Consider the following 23535-nt stretch of genomic DNA (forward strand, 5'->3'; position numbering starts at 1 on the left):
GGGCTGGAACCCGGAGTAGAGGGCGGGCCCGGGTTCCCCCCAAACCTCCCAATTGACCTGGACTGTGGGTTCTTCCAGAGGGGAAGGTCTCTGGACTGTTCCCCCAACCCACATGGTGAATCTCTGAGGCAAGAAAATCCGCCAATAAGCGCAGACCCACCAAAATAGAGGAGGAACTTTGTCACAATAAATACATTTAAGGAAACTGGGGTATTTCCTTAAAGCAATTAAATGGGACAGAATTAACATGAAGTTGGGTAAGCTGCATTCATCAGAGTTAGGGTGACCAGATGTCCCATTTTTAAAGGGACAGTCCCATTTTTTGGGACTTTTTCTTATATAGGCGCCTATTACCCTCGCCGCTGCGCCCCCACCCCCCACTCCCTGTCATGTTTTTTCACAGTTGCTATCTGGTCACCCTAATCAGAGTGAAAGTTGTGAAGACTACAGGAAGTATATATATGAATTGGAAAAAATAGCATTTTTTGTCTCTCACTCAGAAAAAGAGCAGCACCCTAGCTTTCTCATGGTGTTTTTATTAATGCTTCAGATTAATAGTAAGACACTATAGACAGCATATTAATATGCACCTTGATGCATTTTATACTTAATATGGTTCCAAGATATTGTTATAAATAAGTCACTTCCCTGTCCTTTTTGTCTTCATGCCATTACATCCGCTTGAATTGATATCATTTATTTTTATCAATGATCTAACTGAGAAACATGCTGCATCTCCCTGCCACTGTCAGTCTACCTACCACTTCAATTTTTCACCTAGATGGACTTCCATTTACATGGTGGAATCTGGAGGATCTTGTCAATCCTCTCCCCTTTCATCTTTAAATAAATATGAATTCATGAGCTCCCATGTCTCATCTACAATGTTTCTGGCCAAAGAAGCTCAAACAGGACTCTCTTCAGGGGACATTAATGGCATTTCTCAGATTGCCCAAGGAGACTTTTTAGAAATGTGAGGTTCAACATCAACTGAAAGATAAGATGTTCTATCAGTGCAGAACACTATCATTAGGCCACATTAGGCTTTGTTCTCATTGTCAATTTTGACAGAATTTTTCCATTTTCTGAATGGAAAATTCAAAATGAAAAAAATGTTAGAATCATTTCAGAATAAAACAAATTCCTTCATTTCAACATTTTGAAACAATTTAATGTCAATGTATTATTTTCAAAGTAAATGAAATTACACTTCTATTTAGAAAAATCCCATTGGAATATCCAATTTTTTTAGTCTAAAAACTTTGTGGGAAACTTTTTTCCAGCCAGCCCTATTATAAGTACATCTATAGAAGGTGTTATAAATGGTTAGGAGCCATGGCTATAAGGAAGCTTACAATAGATTAACCATTTATTAAAAACATCTATTAATCATTTATTAATTTTTTATTAAATATTTATGAATGGAGCCTTAATATAAAGTGTAACCAATATTATTCTGTTATGTTTCTGAGCCTGAGGCTTTGTATGTACCTGTTTTCTTTACACATGGAGAGGGTACAGACCAACCCTTCTAACAGCTTTGGTGTTACCAGTACAGTATGTTGACATTGAGCCAAGGGCTACATCTCCATACATGGCAGCAAGGGGGAAGTAGATTTCTGTTTGGGATGACTTTGTGTAGGAGCAAGTTATACAATGTTTACAGACAAAACAAGCTTCCAGAGAATACAGACAAACTTTTTAAGTCACTGAAATCTGAAACTTACCTGCAAACTTGATGTGGAATTTATTTTCAGGTTTTAATATTTGGACATATAAAGGACATTTTGGAGCAAAGTCTTTAACTGCCCAGGCTCTTAAAATGGTTTGATGATCCTAGAATAAAATAGGAAATACAATGTGATGACAATGGAATTCAAGTAATCCTTTTGTTAAATCAAACGTAAAAAAGCCCTACTAGCTGCTGAGCAATCTGATGACTCCATTTCCGATAGGTCACTTTCAAATAATATAACACTAGCTGATTGTATACATTTATGTATTTTATAGTGCTATACTGTATGGTGGGGTCATGTATGCTGCCAGGTTGCCATTTAGATTTGTACAGAAATCTAATCTATGTAATCATTTATATGGCCCCCATCATTGTAGCATCTGGAATAAAAAGCCATTAATGAAGATGACAGCACAGGAAAAATAAACAGATCACTTATAAACATGGAATTTTTTTAAAAAGTCCACATTTATGCTAAATGTTAATGGTCCTTTATAATATAAGTAAAAGTCCATGCTCATCTGTTTCCTTATACAGAGGTGAGCCTCTGCCTGTGGACTGGAGTTTTGAAGGGCATGAAAGAGGGCATGCTGTCTCCATGCCAAGTTTTCCTCCCTTAACTAAGCCCTATGGAAGCTATTCTATGTTGCTTGTGCTGAGTGGGAAGGGAAGCAGGAAGCAGCCTTACTCCCCCATGTTCTCCTTCCTCTTGTACCTGCAAAGCAAGACAGTCTGCAGTCACTTACACAATTTCTCCCTTGCAACCCCAAGTTGTTGACTGGCTACTTTTACTTGATGAATACAGGTATTGTTCTTTGTTGTTTTATATCTGTGTCCTTCAATTATACTTACTGCATCATACTTAGCTCAAAGGAGAAGTGTATACAAATAAAATGTCCTTAAGTGCCATTGTAAGGAATATGATGATACTAATTGATTTTAAAAAGTTATTTAATATGCGGCCCTAGATTTTAAATACATCCGGAGATCCTAGTAGCACTTGATGGTAATTTTGCATTTTTGATTTAACTCGGAAATAGGTAGATTATTCTTTCCACAGCACACCCAAGCTTAATGTTGCTTCTTACAATTTTGGAAAATATACCCAAAGGTAAAAATCCGCCATTACCCAGGAAATAATGAAATCTTATTTCTTATTGGGGGTCTGTTTCCAGTAATCTCTGAAAAAAAATCCAAATTTAACTCATTTTTACCAAAGATGTACGTATTGAAACACAGTTTCCTGTCAGTTCCACATCACAGAAAACTAAGAAATGTGGTGGGGTTGGGTTTTTGGTTTGGTTTGTGTGAAACAACTCTGTTTTAGTAAGATAGTTAAGTTAAATGATTTTCACACACTAACTGAATGATCAAGCACATCATAATACTCCTGTTTCTGAAACCATACCATTTTATTGAGTCCCAGCATTTGAATGAGATGATAAGGTATGGAGTTAACCATGTTAAATCCCAAGGTTTATGAGCCACAACAGACCTAATTTGTCACTTTTTTGAGAAACTATAAAAATTTGTAGATATAATGGTAGAGGTTAATTATAGACCAAGAATGCCAGTAAATTTCCAAGACATCTATTATATTTTCCATACTTTAAGAATGAATTGCTGTCAGCAAGAATTCTTTCATTATTGCACATCATGAAATAAGTATTAATAGATTCATATATTCAATTTCATGAAATATTGTTAAATTCCACACATTTAGCCTTAGAGGAACAAATCAATTTTCATTTATTTCCGAACAAAAAATAACAGAGAGCAGAGCACAGGAACCAATTCTGTGGCCATGCCTAGTCACGAAATTGGTGCTATTAGAAGAGAGAATGAAAAGAATGATTCATTACATTTGCAATGTCATCAGCAAGAAAAGCTTTCAGACTGGATCACAAGGGAAAATCTCTGCCTGAAATAGTGTGTAATTGATATCTTCAGACCACTCCACTGTAATGTCAGTTGAGGCAGTACCACATATTCTTTCTGTGAAGTACTAGAATAACATGACAGACATTTTCAGGGAGGTAAGGTGGATTTGTTCATAAATTGTGTTTGTGTTGCGTTAACTCTCAATAAGATGTAAAGAAGACTGAGCTTCAAGAAACTGCATGTGGAGCTCCCTTTAAATGTCTAGCTTTAATGTGGTCTCAGAAGTTCCACCTCAGCACTATGCACTAAGCACTATGCTGTAAGCATTCCTTTTAGTTTGCAAAGACATCTAGCAGGCTCAATTAATTCCTTTTCCTATAGAAGGTGACTTTCCATGCCATGCATGATCCGCGTTCTTACTGTTTTGTCTCATTAATGAAATGATGCTCTAATCCACTGCAATGGTCACAGAAGGCCCTGAAAACAGCAAAATAGATGCTTGGACACAAAGAGATTATTTCACACCCTAGCATGTGTGAAAGGTTTGGAGGTAGAGATGGGCCAGGGCTGGAAAATCTACGTAGCTGTAGATCCCCTAGCTAATCTTTTGTGGAGGGATAGAACAACAGTTGTAAGGGATAATGCAGCCTTCAGTCATTGCCCCTTTGATAGGAGGATTCCTTTCCCCACCACCTCTTGCATGGCAATATACACACAGCTTGTTTACTTAGGTTGTGTGTAGGGATGAGGATTTGCCTAAATCAATTTTAAACTGCTACTGATACATTAGATGCAAATTATTTTCCTTGCCCATGTTTAATATAATTAAATAAATGATGTAGATTAGATTTACTACAAAAAGTATTCCAGTTCTAATGCATCAGTGTTATTCTCATGAGTTAGATAAAATTTCCCATGATAGATGGAAAGCATACCAGCTAATGTTAACTTTTGTTATACACAGCAATCATATATATATATATATATATATATATTTTCTTCCAAAGACTATTCCAAATATTTTCTTTGCAGTTTTTATTTCCTTTGTTTTAATATTATTTCTTCCCAGTAGCTTAAAGCTGTCAGGAGCTATAGTGAGCAGAGGTTTTTTTGTTTGTTTTTTTTGTAGAAAACAAGAAATTTGTATTAAAGACAGACATTTTTAATAAAAAACACATTGTCCTAAATGTAAAACACCAATAGATTATTCATATAAAGAAAAGAGGCAAACCTTTAAAAGTTAAAATCCATTTCAGTTTTAACATTTGCAGAACATGTGTTGCCACACTTGTTATACCACTACATGCTGTAGCTCCTTTTTAAATATTCTCTTTGTGATCCTGACAGTACAGAGGTTCACCTTGAAAAATATTTATAAACTTACTTGTGCAATGCATTCAAGTATTCATTACAAGATCACCTCTATGCAAATGCATTAACTCAACCTGCCCTCATGGCACTCACTATCACATTGCTCTTGTTCTTGTTACACACACATGATTTGTGTCATTCAATTTGTTACTAGCGTGGGGAAACTTCCAAATGCAACTTGGACCGAGTCTAAAGGGGGCTAAGCTCGGGTAACATATGCCCCCAAGAAGCCTGCTTTAACTAACACATCTTTAAGCCCTCTTGTTAGTGCCCTTTAAACCCTTCCTGTTACTGTATTTGCTGCACATCTATTCTTTAATAAATGAGTAACACCTACTAATACACAGTATATCAAAGTCAGAAGTGTTGTGTAAGGAGATATTGTCTGGTTAGTGGGTGTAAATCTAAGGTGGTTTTATAGACCTGCTGAGGGAGTTAAAAGAAGGTGTAAATTACACCAACCTGGACTCCTGCAATCTCATTTGTGAACTTCTAAATGCTTTGTATAGCCACATATTTTTGTACTAATACTTGACTGGAGAAGAGATTTGTACAATTTAATAAATAAATAAATAAATAAATATCTCAATTTTTACAGTTGTTCAGAACAAAATTGTTTAGAATAAAGTTTGTTTTTATATGGCATTTTTTATAGTCATGGTAACTAATATAATGAGTTAAGTGCTCATATAATAATTCAGTGACTGTAGGAAACCTGAAGAGTTCATTCAGTGATTACCACAGAGGGTAATCTGCTGCCACAGGGGAAAGAGTTAGACTCCAAAAGATGCTCTCCTCCATGTCACTTCTTGGCCTGAACAAATAGCATCCCTTACCAGAGAAGAGATAAGGTAACTAATAGGGGGTCTGGAAAGTTGACAAATGTCTGCCCACACTACAGGAAGCTCCCACTTCTGCTAGGGAGTAAGAAAAGTGGCTTGTGGCCCCATTGAAGTCACCTGTTATCTTGCTGCTCTCCTCCTAAACTCTAGTGATGGACCATGGATCAGGCCCAACACAAATCCTGAATCTGCAATCCATGGACTTATTGAAGTAGCAGGCAATGGCAGCCTCTTGCCAGCCAACAGCAGTGATAACAAATGAGCAGAATCACTGACTAGTCAGAGCCAACACAAGCTTTGGGTTGAGGGGAGAGGAGCCACTTTGGTTTGAGTTATGATGTGCATTTTGGTCAGGTGGCTGAAACAGGGACACTTACATTTTGTAGAGATGTCCAGTTTGATTGTATGCTTAAAATATTTGCATGCTCTTGAATGGATCTTTGACTATTGTGCAGGTGGAAACTTAGAGGCATGAGAGTAGCTAAGCAATGGCATTTCTACCAGTCCAGCGCACCACTCGAGTGTTGCAGTTTAAAATCAGCTTTGGAAATAAGATAAAGTGTCAGGGTGCACTCTGAAACCAAATCCTTTTGGCTCAGTAGCAAGCTATAACTATCTTAGCCATTCTTAAACAGTGAACTTATTGATGATGAAACAGGGAATTGGCTTTGGTAGGTTCAAGCTTTCTCAAATTCAACCATAAAATATATCCTTTTTTGAGTTTTAAATTCCATTCTGATAGCTGAGACTCAGCTGCCTAATTTCTGTTCTTATATCCCCTCTGCATGCTTTATCCCGCACCCTCCCTCTTGTCCATCCTCCAACCAATGTTGCTCTGTTTTCCATAAAGGTAGGAAGGGCAAAGAAGTGTGCATGGAGGGGTTGGGAGTGGAAAAACTAAATCTTAGTGTATTTGAGGAGAAAAGAGAGAGAGACTCTATGGGCCATGCCCTTCATATAGACATTTACACCCATGCAAAACTGCTACCAGATCAGAATGGTGGTGACAATTTGCACAGTCACAAACATCTACAAAAGTTGCAGGTCAGTATAGAATCAGCCCACAGTCTACGATGGAAGAAAAATGTTGCCCTTAAGTGAACATTGGTCAAGAAAACTCTCTCTGATGGGGTGGGAAGAATAAAGGCAAGACTCCCATTGGGAGAGAGTCGTAGTTACTGAGTAGGACAGCCCAGTTTAAGGGCAGGAATTGAACTCAAGAGCAGGGCAAGTCTACTGAAGAACTATCTGAGTGTAGGACTAAGCAATACACATAGTGAGTACTCTACCACCAAAATGGGGAAGCGTTGGTATAAGCAGTGCCGCCACGACAAGGCCCTTCCCCTTAGGCACTGGTTATAGGGGGGAAAAAGTCTTTATAGCAATATGTAAAAAATTCAAGGTAACAGGAAAGGGGAACACAATTGATGCCCCTTTATCAGTGCTCAATGTGAAGGGAGACACTACATTGGCCATTAGCCACCAGTGTTAGCAGTGACCCACCCACGTTCCAACAAGGCATTCAGATCCCCGATAGCAAAAGGTAACAGGAACATTTCTTCAATAGTATTTGTCTTTTTGAATGCTGGCTTCTCTGAATATATTTATAAATCTGTGTGGTCAGCTATCTCTTCTGGGAGTGGCATAGCTAGTGCTGTAAGCACAGAATGGAGACTGTAGTAGAAAGTCTGCTTGGAGGGGTTCCAACACTCCAAGATGCCTCTGCAGCCCCAAAGTGGTCAATGCTGGCTGGGATGGATGAAGGACTACATGCCCAGCATGTTCCCCTAGACAGCCTCGTTTGGAGTTCTGAATATAGTCTAAAGGTGTCCTTTCCTGGTAGGAACTTTGGGGAAGATAACACCTACACTGCTTTTCCTTCATCAAGGTGAATCTCTCCTGGAGTGTAGCTGCCCATATCGTTGCAGAAAGGTGCAAGTTACAAACTCCTGCACATGCAGGGGTGAATCAAACTCTCTATTTGCAAAGTTATTATTCTGGATCAGGTGGTTAAATAATTTAGGATGTTTTGGTTACTAGTATGTTTTGGATTGCTATCAGTAGAAGGTACCATTAACAATTCAACAAGTATGAATTTACCCAGGTACTTGTAGTAACGGTAGCCTCTGCCTGCACTTAGAACAGGAGATGCCACAATATCTCAGTCACTCCAGCATGGCAAATTCTGAGTGCCTGCTCTCCTTGAAGCATACTATTTGATTGTCCTTCCAGTACCTTTTGCTGCTGTGTTCTCAAGATTTTGTAACTTATTATGAAGGCCCTTTTTGGAGGTATCAAATGTTAGATGATGACATCAGTTTTGGGAATGTCTTGGTAGGCACCTAGGTCCAGATGCTCACATTTGCACTGATGTCAATTCAGTCATGCCCATTTACACCAGCTGAGCATCTGACCCTTTGTTTTGCTTTGAATTAACATAACTTTTTAAGCATATCAAACACCTTCTAAGGTGTCTTAGTACAAATGAATAATTACCCCACTAAAATCTGCAGCTAAGGGAGCATATATTCCACTCCAGGGGATCATCATTCTTTTCTGACCTACAGCTTTATTGGTTCCTTTATCCTTCCTTCCCTGGTGGTGCTGCTGCCCTGTCCCTGATAACATTGCCTGAAAAGTGACATGTTTAAGGTGGGGAGTAACTGGGATTGGAAGGCTGAGATAATGGTTATGATGATTGGATTATAGACTTACTTATTTATTTATTAAATATACTCTATAGCTTTATGCAAAACCTTAAAGGTTTCTGAGTTAAACATGAAGGATGGGAGAACACTTGGAAAATTCATCACCATCTTTTATTGCCTAGAATGAGCTCAGTAGCCTGAGAGGTAGATTATACAGTATTACAATCTGGGTCAAGTCCAGCTAAATGTCTTAGATTTTACATCTAACTTAGTTTATCTAGGCATGTTTCTTTGTTTATACATCTCTATATAAAAAGGATTTTGTTAAAAAGGTGGGGAAGATAAGTTTAATTGAATTTACTGAAAATGATAACCATGTGCACTAGCAAATTACAAAAACTGACTTGATTTCCTCTGGTAATACGTAAGATTCCTAATTTAACTCCACAAATGCTCAAACCTAAGTGAACCATCCTCTGCAGCCTGAGACCCTCTTGAGCAAAAACTACTAACTGTATTGTACTTTGGGATGGAGGTGTGGAGAAAGGTAGTAAGATGTGATCATAAAACTTACTTCCGTTAGTGGAGTCTTTTAAAGCAACAGGGCAGGACGCTACTCCAGTGCACTCTAGCTCTTATGGAAATGTTTTTAATTTTATCACAGATTTGTGGGAATCTGGATCTGTTTAAATTATCAATGGCCTCCCTTTGTGGATGTGTACTTCCCATTATTAACAATTGTTTCGAGACAAATCATAATGAATGATTTATTCAAAGAACCCAGCCTCTTTTACTTGTGAATTGACCACATTTTGACATTTTGTCAAATTCAATAGTTATTAAAAATTAATCACATGATAGTTTACATACATAATTCTTAGTCTGTAGCTGTTTGGAAGCAGTTCACAGTGAGTATCTGATTTTTGAGTGGAAGCATAAGTAATATGATATGTCTGTTTCCTATTGACTTCAATAAGATGTTCTGCATGATTTGAAGCTACTCTTGTGAATAAAGTTTTATTGTTTTTTTTGGCCTATATAATTATAAAGAATCAGTATATTTCATATTTCTTGTACTTTATATTACCCCTCTGACACAATTTTTTTTTTAAATCACAACAATGTATTTTGCACTGCATGAAAAATGAGTTTTATGTTTACATACCAAGATTTTAAAACTCTCTAATTTTCTTGAATAAATCTGACCTTACCTCTTCTTTGTAAAACTTTGCTTAGTGAGAAAGCAGTAATTTACATAAAATTGTATGTGAGACGTACTATTAAATCCTGTGTTATAAACGAGTGCAATCCTGTCTCCACTGAAATCTACTGCCATTGACTTTAAAGTGGCCAAGATTTCACCCTGTATGTCTAAGATGTATGTGTAAATTGGAGAATTATAACATTTATCCCTAGTTTTCTTAGACTCTAATCTCTTCGGGGGAGGGCATTCTTTTTGTTCCATGTTTGTGCAGCACCTATTACGATGAGGTCCTGCTCCCTAACTGGGGCTCCAATCTGCTGCGATAATACAAATAGTAGTTTACAAAGAATAAGGCCTCCACAGTAATAAGCCCCCCGCTCCCCTCATCCTTATGTCAGATCCAGAAGGGTGGACACCTACTCCTGCACAGAGCTCCATAATAGTATTAACAGTGTGAAGAACATACACACGATTCTTAGAAGTATTTCTAAAGAACTTACCGCTGCTGTCCTGTCCACCTCGCACCGGCTACTCAGAATGAAACAGGCCTCAGCATCGTCCATCCTAAAAGCAAACGGAGAAAGCAAAAACTATCAAATGTTATATATTTATATTTAAGCTACACATGTCATGTGTCTGACGAAGTGGGTATTCACCCACAAAAGCTTATGCTCCAATACGTCTGTTAGTCTATAAGGTGCCACAGGACTCTTCATCGCTTTTTAATCTCCTTCTATAGTGCATTTCCTCCACTTATCTCAAAGCACTTTAAAGAGGAGTGAAATAATATCTCCATTTTAAAGATGGGAAATCTGAAGCACAGAGAGATTAAATGATTTGCGTATGGTCACACACTGAATCAATGGCAAAACTGGGAAATTCAATGCAAGTCTCATGACTTGTTCCTCTATATAGTTTTGAGAGGCTAGAAATTTGGAACCTGAGTGCTTTTATATCAATGCAAAGCAAGGCCCCAGTTCCACAAGCACTTATTCATGTGTTTCAATTTTATTAACACAAGTAGTCTCGTCATTTTCCTGGATTTTACAATATGACATTACAGGATGCTTTCAATAGAATTACTCACATACACAAAGTTAAATATATACATAAGAGTTTGCTGGTCTGATCCCAAAAGTCAGAATTTAAAATCCCAGAACATTCCTAAATATTGTCTGTTTACATATCTGTACAAGTTGCATCATAAACTAGTTACATTTCTAGAGATGGTAAATAGTGGTTCTTCAGAAGAATAATGATGTGGGTGAGAATATATCAAATTAATTGCATTGTATTAGAATGTTTCCGTTTCTCATTGCAATGCAGTTACATAATGGCATTATTTTTTTCTAGGGCATCTTAAAATATAATCACGTTTTATATCTCATTATTGATGATGAAATGTTAAATAGGAAATACAATTAGATATTGACATTAGATTAACACAGGATTGCTGTCCATTAAAGACTGCTGCTCAATGGGCAAAATTCATCCTTGAACCTAGAGCCAGCACAAAACCTATGCCCCTCTTCAAATCCCATTTACCCCATTTACCTATTCAAAATAGGAATTCCAGGAGATTTAAGTGCTGTCCTTGTGCTGGCCCCTTGCAAATTAGCTAATTTCACGAAATGTGATAGAGGACATCTACAAATGTCATTCCTTTTTTTTTTTAAATTGAAACCTGGACACATTGTAGTAAAGGATTGTCTGACCAGGTATATATGTCCTTGTAGAACTGATTGAATTGTTTGTTATGAACAAATAATCTGACAAATGTATGAAAATAATCTGACTAATGTCTGACTGTATTATATGAATGAACAATTTTCAGCCTATGGGCTGTTTGCAAACAATTCAGTATTTGCTACTGGCTATTCCTGGCATGTGACTGGTCATTTAAGTCACATGGTATTGTTTCTGCTCCATATGTGGGTCAATACAAGTTTGCAGATAGGATAATAATGAATAGCAAAGCTTTCATGAATCAAAGTATTTGCACTTTATTAATGCAGCAATTCCTCAAACATTGTTGTGACTAAAATCACATTTCAGTGAATGTTTTTGAATTTAAAAACGGCAGATGTGTAACTGAACAGCAGTGAAGACTACTGAGTGAAGGTTTGTTAGCAGGGTTTCTATAGTATTCAAGATGTTTCACTTCTAAGGTACATAATAACAAAATTTCATAGGCCACTCACATTTGAATTTCCATGTTGAATACAGAGATTTTTAGAATTATAGGCAGGACTGGTGGCATTGTGTATTATTATTTTTGTCTCATACTTTCCATTACAAAACCTCATTTTCAGTTGCTTACAACTTTGCAAAACATTAGCCATTGGGCTGAAATTTTCCATGCTGGGTGCCCACTTCCAGTGCATTCCCTTCCAGATCCTGTAAGATTACTAAGTCTCACCAGTTCTCTGCTGTCAGCAAATATCTGTGATACCCACTGGCAAAGTGTCTATCTTTCCCTTTCTAGTGCTGCTCTACATAGAGGAAGACAACTTACTATTGCTATCAGTTACTCCATTAGCTCAAATAGCAGAGGACCGTGTGGTGGATGTAAAGGTTCCAAGCCTGCTGATGAACCATGTGTGTGTTAATATGATGGCACATGATGAAATTTCTGAATTCTCAGTTGGCCTTTTTAAAAAACCTATGATATTACACACACACCAATGTTACTAAAACATTTTATTAAAGTTGCAAAGTCAAGCACTCAAAAGTTAGAAGATGACAGAATTAAAACGGCTTCAGACATAGTCTATTGAGGGCTGTTGTGCCAACCAGAATGACCATGGTTGATGGTGTTGCACGAGGCATCATGTAGTGAAGTTTCCACATCTGGCTTACTCCTGTGAATCCATGAATTTATGGGGCAGCTTCATGGGCACCCCAGGTAAGGTTAGGTTGTGTACCCCTTTGTGCATTGATGGACAGTCTGAGAGCATGGTGTGCTGGGGTGTTTTTGTCCATGCGAGTAACATGGTGGCAGAGCATGCAATGCTGTTTTTGAATATTACGAGTGTTTTGAAAGGAGGCCAGATCGCTGCCTATGAAACCTTAATTCATCCTCCCGTGCCTATGCATTATGGTACAGTAAAAGTACATAATCATACACTGTTTTTCCAGAGGACCCCTGCCTTCCTCAGTGCACAGGATAGACTTGCTCTGGGGATGAATCAGGGTTGTGTAGTGAAGGAGGCTGTCTGTAGGATCCCTGCTTCGTTGATGAAGTTGGAAGCTGTGTACTGAATGAGGCAAGTGATTGAAGAAAATTAAAAACGAAGGTCTCATGATTAAGGCAGTTGAATGCTGTCCTGCAGAATTCGATTTGATACCTGCCTGTGTCATACAGTTCCCATATGATTCTGCGCAAGTCATTTTAATCAAAATTTTGGAAGGTGGTCACACTGTGTTCTTAATTTTCTGGGTGCCTAATTTGAGATCCTGGGGCCTGATTTGCAGAAGTTCTGAGCACTCATAACTGCCACTGCAATGGGTGCCATGCTTGAATGTTTAAAATTCTATATAATTCTAAGAACTCTGAAAAATCAGATTCTAGGCAACTCAAATTGGGCACCCAAAATTAGTGACTACTTTTGACCTTAATCTCTCTCTTCCTCAGCTCCCCACTTGTACAATTGAGATGCCACCAGCGCCTCACATAACATGGGTTTTGCGAAGATAGATTAATGTTTGCAAAGCACTCACATAATATAGGATGAACACCAAAGAAAAGCCCATGAGGAAATAAATAATTCTGTCTTAAGAGCAGGGTTTGAATTTTCAATAGATAAGACATGGGGCCACTCATACAAAAAAATATGGAATATTTGCTCATAATTTACCACTGTCCATTCTGTGCACTGAATGAAACAGGCGTCCCATGGAAATAATGGTTATGTAATCATGTAATTAAAGACTGTAACATCTTGCATAGGCAGGAGGAGACTGGATTATGGTTGAAAAGGCAACCTTAATTTTAGCATTCCCTGACATTTGAGTTCTTGGCTTTGTAACCTTAATTTCTTTTAACATAGTTTTTGTGTAATATGTATATAAATTTTGATAATGAGACAACCAGATTTTATTTTTATTAATAGTAAACAAACAACTACCTAATATTTTATTTACTAGAGAAATTTACCAAGCATCTGTTATTTTTTAGTACGTTGTTTTTCATAAAAAGAACTGAAATATAGCAACCTCTTAGTTACTGGGTTATATTTCATACTAAATGTTCTATTAAATTCCCACCATGCTGTTTCCCTTAGGACACGTTTAAAAAAAATCTTTAGGTACATTCAATTACATGTTTTGCAGAAAAAAGTACAATTCTACAATTGACTAGCTTCAGGTTATTAAGGTTATTATAGGCTAAATGCATGTGATTATGCTCAGAGAACAGCATTTTGATTCTTTTTCACCTCCTAAGATGTAGAACAAATGCTAACTAAATCCCACTAGAGAATCTTTTCTCAAGATCAGTGGGAAAGCAAAAAATGGCAACTTTTTTATATCTTCTTTTTTGGGGAGGAAGGGGGCACAATCATCTCTCTGACCTTTTATTTTTCTTCTTTTGAACATCCAATATTAGCTCTTTATTAGAGATAGAAATTTGAGAAGACATTCCTCTCAAGACTCCAAAGAAATGTGATGTCTGGCCTATAATCATCTATTAAATTCAGATCAAGTTTCAACTTAAAAAAAAAGAAAGAGAGATGATTTCTTTCTAGGGTGGTATTATCAACCAGTTTCCAAATGCTTACATGGGTTAGGTATAACAACAAAGCATGAACATGAAGAAATGGAGATGGGATGCAATGAATACTCAATAGGCACTGATCTGTACTATGTGTCGTGATGTTTTGTTTGATTCGTGTATGTGTGGGTGTCAGTTAACACTTCCTGGATGGGAAGAATAGCTGTATAGGTCTTGCTATAGAAGCTTGTTGTAAGAAAGGTGTAGGAGGAGGGCATAGAGGCATAGCAGACTCGTGTAAAAGGACACGGCTTCCACTTCCTAACTTCCTCTGCACATACAGACTACTTGGAGAATCTCTGCTTGTAAACACCACATGTGGTTTATTTACAATGTTCCCCTGGCACTTGACAGCATTGTGCAGCACTTTATATATAATAGCAGCTTCTTTTAGACCAAGGACAGAAGAGGAAGGAGATCTCTCCCTCAAGTCGCTCTTGGGACTTCTCTTGCCATCTCTCCCCCGTGTCACTTCTTTCCTATGCCTTTTCTACTTTCTGGGCTAATGGATTAATTAGCCTTGTAGCTCTCTCCAGATCATCCCCAATCTATCAATTAGGCACAATTATCATCGTCAGGTTTACTCCTATGCAACTAATTGGTGATAAAGTGATCAGAGTGCTGGTACAGCTGCTGTTGCCCAACACTCTGTCACAACTAGGTAAAGCAAGTTGCTTACAGTGTTGGGATTGCGTTGAATGAGGTTAACAATGAGAATGGGTACAGAATGTGAAGGGGAATATTTGCTTTTGCTTCCTTTCTTTTTACTTCAGTTGGTCCAGATAGTCACCATTGAATTTTATCATCACTCATGTGAATTCTAAAACCACTTATCAGCTTTCCAGTATCCAGTGTTGTATCTTTAAAAGTATGATGGGGTATAAAAACACCACACAAGACAAAAAGGGGTTAAAAAGCAGCTATAGGCTCAGGCAGCCCTGCCTTGCCACACCTGTAAACCATACCAGGCTTGAGGAGGAGGCTTAAAGGGAGAAGCCCAGACCAGAGGGCTCCATCCCAGGAAGATGGACAGACTTTTCATTTTCAGCTCCCAAACAGGAGCCCAGTCAAGGGCCAGGCTCCTTTAAGTTTCCTGTCAAGACAGAACATTAGTACAGATGGCTAAAGGACCCTTGAGGGATCGTGCTGCTCTTTATTTCTATTAATTTAGCTTTCTTTCCTTTGTCATGTTGGGAACTGGGACCAGGGGCTTGATCCCACAGTAGATCTCTGCTAAGAATGCAAGTCCCTTGAGGAGATGGTGGGCTGACTGAGGAAGCAGTCCAGGGAAGAAACAAGAGTTATGACAATACAGAACTTAACCACATGCTTCAGTGTCCCTGGGCTGGAACTCGAAGTAGGGAGAGGGACTGAATTTCCCTAATGCCTCACTGATCCCAGACGCAAGGCGCTAGAAGCATTATTGGGCCTGGACTTGGGCCACTGATGCAAGGGCAAGGAACTACTGAGTTAAACTCTGGTTTATCCCAAAAGGAGTGAGACTAAATGAGTCCTGGCCAGAAGGTCAAACCCAAGATGAAGCCAGTGGACCTGGACAGCTGGTTGGCAAGGCTATGGAGAGAGCACACCCAGTCACAAGTCAGTGCATCAACTGGTGAGTCATTTTGTCATGAAAAGCAATTGTTTGATTCATTTCTGAATTGTTTTAATGCTGCTTTTAAAATGGAGACAGAAGAGACAAGTGACGAAAAGCTTGGTCCGATAAAGTAGAGTTAGATTACAAGTGGCTTAAGAAAAAAAAAAAAATTAGGAACAAAGCTGAATTATGCCAAAGATTTACTCATGTTACCCTTCTAAAATGCACAAACTACTTTTCTAATCTAGCTCATGTTGTTTGTAAACCTTATTTAAGAAGTATGAGTTGAAACAAATAAATGAAAAATAAATATATTAGTTTTTGCCTACTTAGCTCTCAACAGGTCCTGATCTTTCAGTACTGAGCCTTGCAGATAGATAACTCTTTGAGACCACATGGGAATTTGCAACACCCTTCTCACTTGAGCATCCATCTCAGTAGGACACAAAATAACCACATAATAGTCCTGTCAAAAATATAAAGGAGAGTAGAAATGGCATTTAGATTATTTACTGTTACCATCTGTTGTCACTGGAGTATAGGTTAATAGAGAATCTGGAGGTGAAAAAGTATCTGTAATAACTTTTAAAATGGTTTCTTGGATAAACTATTTGAACATTGTACATTTCAGATTCTATAATAAAACTGGAGCTTTAAAAATTGTCACAACATTTTTTTCATAAGGTAGGCAGACTAATGGGTGGTGCTGGGGAGGAGCTGGTGGTCATGGTACATGTAGGTACCAATGGCATAGGGAAAGGTAGGAGAGAGGTCCTGTAGGCCAATTTAGCCTGCTAGGTAAGAGGTTCAAGTCTAGTACCTCCACGGTGGCATTCTCTAAAAGGCAGGCAGAACTGCAGAGTATCAATACATGAATGGCATGATGGTGAGTGGAGGAGGGATTTAGGTTTATTAGGAACTGGGGAACCTTTGGGGAAAGGAGGAGCCTATACAGTAAGGATGGGCTCCACCCAGGGCCGGTGCAAGGATTTTTGCACCCTTGGCGAAACTTCCACCTTGCACCCCCCAGAGCATCGCTTATTATAAACTTTCAAAAATGAATACTGCATAATGTGGCATTGTTCATTAGAATTAATACACATTTGGCTTGAAAATTTATTAATTTCATTATTTAGTCTACATATTTAATGAAAATAAATGAATAACCTGACAGGGTGTGGGGCTGGCTGGTTTCGGGCAGGGCAGGGGATGTGGAGCTGGTTGGAGATGGTGTGCGGGGTTGGCTGGAGACAGGGGTGTGTGGAGCTGGCTGGCTTCAGGTACAGGGGTGTGACAGGGGCTGGCTGGAGACAGGGGGTGCGGGGCTGTCTGCGGGCAGGGCAGGAGGTGCAGCAGGGGCTGGCTGGAGACAGGAGGTGCGGGGCTGTCTGCGGGCAGGGTAGGGGGTGCAGCAGGGGCTGTCTGCGGGCAGGGCAGGGGGTGCAGCAGGGGCTGGCTGCAGGCAGAGCTGGGGGCGCAGGGTTGGTGCGGGTAGGGCAGGGAGTGCAGCAGGGGCTGGCTGCGGGCAGCACTCACCGGCGGCGCGGCTTGGGCCAGGTCTCTGCACTTCCTGCCGCCGGTGAGTGCAGGCCTGGCCCTGCTGCAGAGCTCAGGGGAGTGGGGGCAAGACGGGGCTGAGCAGGGGCAGGGGCCCTGGGGAAGAGCCAGAGCAGCAGGGAGCAGCGCAGCGCCCCTGGCGGCCAGAGGAGAAATGACATCGCTTCCCGGCCGGCCGGAGCTGATCAAAGCAGCAGCGCCCCCTCGCACAGGGGCGGGAAGCGGGTTACACGTGTAGCCGGCGCCCGGTGAGCATCCCAGACATTTTGGGCACCACTTTTTGGTGCCCTCAAATCTTGGCGCCCTAAGCAGCCGCCTAGTTTGCCTAGTGGTTGCACTGGCCCTGGCTCCACCAAAACAAAACAGAACCGGATTGCTGATAGGGAACATTAAAAATATCATAGAGGACTTTTTAAACTAAGGGCTGGGGGAAAGCTGACAGATGCAGAGGAGCACACAGTTTGGACAGACACATCCTTTAGGGGAGGATTTTTTTTAAGGGGATACTCTATATCCTAGTAAAAAGGAGAGGCTAGAAGTTGATAAAGTACGGGTAGGAACTGAAGAAACAGTCAAAAAAGCATCCCATTATATCACATGAAGGCAGACAACTAAATATTGACAAATTCTATAAGTGTTTGTATACAAATGCTAGAAGTCTAAAAACTAAGATGGGTAAACTTGAGTGGCTGGTATTAAATGAGCATATAGCTATAAAAAGCATAACAGAAACTTGGTGGAACAATGATAATCAGTCGGACACTGAATAGGTCACAATCATGGGGGAGTGACACTGTGAAAGAAGGCATAGTCATATATGGTAAAAACAAACAAACAGTACCATAGAATCTCTATGGATAGAAATTTCATGCTTGAATAATAATAATAGTATAGCAGTAGGAATATATTATTGACCACCTGACCAGGGAAGTGACTGTTAAATGCTTAGGGAGATTAGATAAGCAACAAAGGCAGAAAAAGCGATGACAATAGGGGATTTCAGCTATCCCCATATCAAATAGGAACATGTCACTTCATGATGGAATGCAGAGATAAAATTTCTAGGCCAGGTCTACACTAACACCCCAATTCGATCTAAGGTACGCAACTTCAGCTACGTGAATAACGTAGCTGAAGTCGACATACCTTAGTTCGAATTTACCGCGGTTCAGACGCGGTCCACACACGGCAGGCAGGCTCCCCCGTCGACTCCGCGGTACTCCTCTCGCTGAGGTGGAGTACCGCAGTCGACGGCGAGCACTTCCTGGTTCGAATTATCGCGTCCACACCAGACGCGATAAATCGAACCCGGAAGTTCGATTGCCAGCCGTCGAACTACCGCGGTAGTGTAGACAAGCCCCTAGACACTATTAATGACTGCTTCTTGAAGTAGCTAGTCCTAGAACCTACAAGAAGAGAGGCAATTCTTAATTTAGTCCTAAGTGGTGCACAGGATCTGGTTCAAGAGGTGAATCTAGCTGAACCTCTTAATAATAGCAACCATAATGTAATTAAAGTTAACAACCTTGGGGGGGTAGGGGAATATACCAAAGAAACCCACCACAGTAGCATTGAACGTCAAAAAGGGAAATGATACAAATATGAGGAAGCTAATTAAACAAAAAAGGAACAGTCACAAAAGTGATATGCCTGCAAGCTGCATGGAAATTTTTAAAAACACCACGCTAGAGCATAAAAGTATATGTATATCCCAAATAATAGTAATAAAAAAAGACCAAAAAATGCTGCCCTGGCTAAACAATACAGTAAAAGAGATGGTTAGAGACAAAAAATAAATCCTTTAAAAATTGGAAGCCAAATCCTACTAAGGAAAATAGAAAGGAGCATTCACTCTGCCAAGCCAAGTGTAAAAGTATAATTAAGCAGGCCCAAAAAAGAATTTGAAGAGCAACTAGTAAAAGACAGAAATGAACAGCAATAATTTCTGTAGTACATCAAAAGCAGGAAGCCTGCCAAAAAATCAGTGGGGCCACTGGATGATTCAGGTGCTGAAGGAGCTCCTTAATGATGAATTCTTTGCATTGGTCTTTGCTGCAGAGGATGTGAGGGAGATTTCCACACCCAAGCCATTCTTTTTTGGTAACAAATATGAGGAACTGTCCCACACTGAGGTCTCAATACAGAAGGTTTTGGAACAAACTGTTAAATTTAACAGTCATAAATCACCAGGACCAGATAGTATACATCCAAGAATTCTAAAAGAACTCAAATATGAAATTTGCAGAATTTCTGTCTGTGGTATGTAACCTATCACTTAAATCAGCCTCTGTACCAGATGACTGGTGGATAACTAATGTGAAGCCAATTTTTTTTAAAAAGGCTCCAGAGGCGACCTTGGAAATTACAGGCCGGTAAACCTAACTTCAGTACCAGGCAAATGGATTGAAACTATTGTCAAGAATAGAATTATCAGACACCTAGATGAACACGATTTGTTGGCGAAGAGTCAACATGGCTTTTTTTAAAGGGAAATTGTGCTTCACCTAGTTATTAGAATCCTTTGAGGGGGTCAACAAGCATGTGGACTAGGGTGATCTAGTGGATATAGTGCACTTTGATTTTCAGAAAGCATTTGACGAGGTCCCTCACCAAAGGCTCTTAAGCAAAGTCAGCAGTCATGGGATGAGGGAAGGTCCTCTCACCGATTAAAAGATAGGAAACAAAGGGTAGAAATAGTGGTCAGTTTTCATAGTGGAGAGAGGTAAATAGCAAGGTCCCCCAAGAATCTGTATGGGGATCTGTGCTGTTGAACATATGCATAAATGATCTGGAAAAAGGGATAAGCAGTGAGGTGGCTAAATTGGCAAATGATACAAAATTACTCAATATAGTTAAAACCAAAACTGACTATGAAGAGTGACAAAGGAATCTCACAAAACAGGATGAGTGGGCAAGAAAATGGCAGATGAATTTCAATGTTGATAAGTGCAAAGTAATGCACATTGGAAAACATAATGCCAACTACACATCACGATGATTTGGTCTTAGTTAGCTGTTAACACTCAAGAAAGTGATCTTGGAGTCATTGTGGATAGTTCTCTGAAAACATCTGCTCAACGTGCAGCAGCAGTCAAAAAAGCTAACAATGTTAGGAAGCATTAGGAAAGGGATAGAAAATGACAGTAAATATCATAATGCCACTAAATAAATCTGGTACGCCCACACCTTGAATACTGTGTGCAGTTCTGGTTGTCCCATCTAAAGAAAATATATTAGAATTGAAAAAGTAGAGAATGGCAACAAAAATGATTAGGGATATGCAACAGTTTCTATACAAGGAGAGATTAAAAAGTTTGGAAAGGAGATGGCTGAGGGGAGATATGATAGAGGTCTATAAAATCATGAATGGTGTGGAGAAAATGAATAAGTGTTGTTTACCCCTGCACATAACACACAAAATAGGCATCACCGAATGAAATTAATTGGCAGCAGTGTGACAGGGTGCTGGGCAAAGGGTTGCTGATTCAGCCTTGTAACACCAGCTCCCATTTAGGGGAATAAATAAGAGCTGGCTGGATATAACCTGGCCCTAATTGGGGGAGCAGAGACAGATTTTGCCTAATTAGGCTGGGGCTGTACAAAAGCCTCAGGGGATGTAAGAAAGGGAAAAGGCAGGGAGTGGAAGCAGGAAAGTAGCTCTTCCCTCCCTCCTGCAGACGGTGAAGGGCCAACTGTACTTAGTGAAACGATGATGGGAACAAGCCTGTGAATAAACTGCACCAGTGGTTACTAACCCCAGGGTCTCAGAGTGACAGAGGCAGGAGCCAAGGGGGACTCTGATACACGTGGGGGCCTGTCCAGGATCCCGTGCTAGAGCAAGTATTTGGCAGCCCGGAGATGGAGGGGACCCTGCAATGGCTGATCAAGCAGCAGGAGGAGGTGCAGAAGTCAATGCAGAGTTTTCAGCAAGCCCACCAGCTGGAGAGACAGGCCTTGCTCACCTAGCAGGCAGAACAGCAGAAGAGCCTGCAGGACTTCATTTGGGAGCAGGCTGGCATCCAGCAGCAGCTCCTGCAGAAAGTGGTGAGTCCCACAGGAGGGGATGGCGTTCGGGTGCCGGGCTTAGGACTATGTAAAATGGGCCAGACAGATGACCCCGATGCCTTCGTAGGCAGCTTTGAGTGAGTAGCCGCGAGGGCTGGATATGACAGGGCAACCTGGGCCCTGTGACTGGCTCCCTACCTAGCCGGCAAATCCCAAGCAGCCTATATGGCCTTAAGTGAAGAACAGACCAGGAATTATGAAGTGGCAAAGGCAGCCATCCTGGATCAGGTGGGGCTGTCTGTGGAGAAGTATTGCCAGAAGTTCTGGTTGGCGAGGTGGATGGGGGGTTTGCGGCCCCAGGTATTCACCCAAAAGTTAATGGACTGGGCCACCCGCTGGCTGAGGCCGGACGCCCAGACAGTGAGGTAGATTATAGAGGCACTCATCCTAGAGCAATTTTTACAGGGCCTCCCAGAGAAAATAAAGGAGGCACCAATCAAATATGGTCAAGGCGGCTGTAAAGCTTACGGAGGAGTACACGGAGGCAGACTTTCCCAGGAAGGAGGGACAACTGAGCAAGGAAGTGGATACTGGGAGAAGGCCCAGAGAACCTCTGCCCAGGAAAGGCCCAGAGAACAAATGGGAGGACTCGTTAGGGTCTCCCACAGGGTCCAGACCGGTTGTCTGCTGGCAGTGTGGACGACCGGGACACAAGAAGGGGGACTGCCCACCCGTTGATTGTGGATGGGCAGAGTTTTTTGTCGTTGGGCAAATGCTGGAGGGCAGGGGTGGAAGCTGTCCCCCATTCTAGTAATGGTGGGGAGGAAACCCCAATGAGCCCTGGTGGACTCTGCCTCGGCCTGCTCTCTGGTACAAAGGAAGCTGGTGAGGCCGCACTGGTGGATTTCGGGTGTTAAAATGGACATAGAATGCGTCCACAGGGATAGGAGGCAAAACCTTATGGCCCAGGTGCCTCTTGATGTTCAGGGCTGGTTTAAGTGGTAACGGGTTGGGGTAGTAAATGGTCCACCTTATATGGCGGTAGTGGGTACAGACTGAGACCCCTTCCCAGGAGGGAATGTGGGCAGAGGGAGAAAGCCCAAGATAAGGAAAAAGGGAGGTTCCCCGAGTAACGGGGTAGAGAACCCTGAGCAGAAAACCCCTAGCCAACAGAGCTTGAGAAGTAAGTTATGGGCGAGATGTCCACCCCAGGGTCCTCGACCGGAGAGCAAGGCCCGGCGGAGGCCTTTATTAGCGGACATCCCAGAGGAAGAGATCCAGGCCCCGTTGGATGAGCTTGGGGGACCAGAAGCCCATAGCCTCTGGGAGAGGGCTGGGACCAACCCTGAACCCCTGACAGAAAGGAAGGAGGGGAGAACAAGGGAACACCTAGAAGGCTGTGATTGGTGCGAGGCGCTGTGGTGGAGCTGTGGGGCCATCCACCCCACACACAATGTAGTTTCTGTGGTTGGCAGGGCTGCCCGGGGGAGGGGGGGGGGGGCAAGTGGGGGAATTTTCCCCAGGCTCCGGGCCCTGCAGGGTCCCCCACGAGAATGTCAGAGGCTCCCCCCCGACCCCCGCCTTTGCCTTCCCCCATCCCCCGGTGCCTCAGCGCACCACGTCCAGGAATGGCGCTGGACAGCACTGCAGCCGCGTGGCCTGAGCTCCTCCCATTCGGAGCCGCGTTGTAAGGGGGCGGAGCTCCAAGCTCTGGCCCAAGCGGCAGGAGCTCAGGTGCTGTGGAGCCACGCCGCTGCAGCACTGTCCAGGGCCACTCCTGGACGCAGCGCGCTGAGATTCCGGAGAGGGGGAAGGCGGGAGTAAGCAGCATGGTAAGCCCTTCTGAGCCAGACACCCCCCTGACACTCCCACCCACAGCCCTGACTCCCAGCTCCGAGCCCAGCCCCTCTGAGCCTGACACCCC

The 23535-nt window shown here is 41.3% G+C and overlaps 1 protein-coding gene across 1 annotated transcript in view; it reads right to left on the reverse strand.

Annotated features, from left to right (window-relative positions):
- Nucleotides 1–23535, reverse strand: part of LOC113407282 (potassium channel subfamily T member 2-like) — a 299061-nt gene that overhangs the window by 101811 nt on the left and 173715 nt on the right. Inside the window, exons 12-14 of the mRNA XM_026655611.2 lie at nucleotides 16379–16515; nucleotides 10182–10245; nucleotides 1728–1836 (exon numbers count right to left, since the gene is read on the reverse strand). Coding sequence (XP_026511396.1) covers nucleotides 1728–1836; nucleotides 10182–10245; nucleotides 16379–16515 — 310 coding nt within the window. The remainder of the gene's footprint in view (nucleotides 1–1727; nucleotides 1837–10181; nucleotides 10246–16378; nucleotides 16516–23535) is intronic.

This window comes from Terrapene carolina, unplaced genomic scaffold, assembly GCF_002925995.2.
Source record: "Terrapene carolina triunguis isolate 2854851 unplaced genomic scaffold, T_m_triunguis-2.0 Scaffold210, whole genome shotgun sequence".
NCBI classification, from domain to species: Eukaryota; Metazoa; Chordata; order Testudines; family Emydidae; genus Terrapene; species Terrapene triunguis.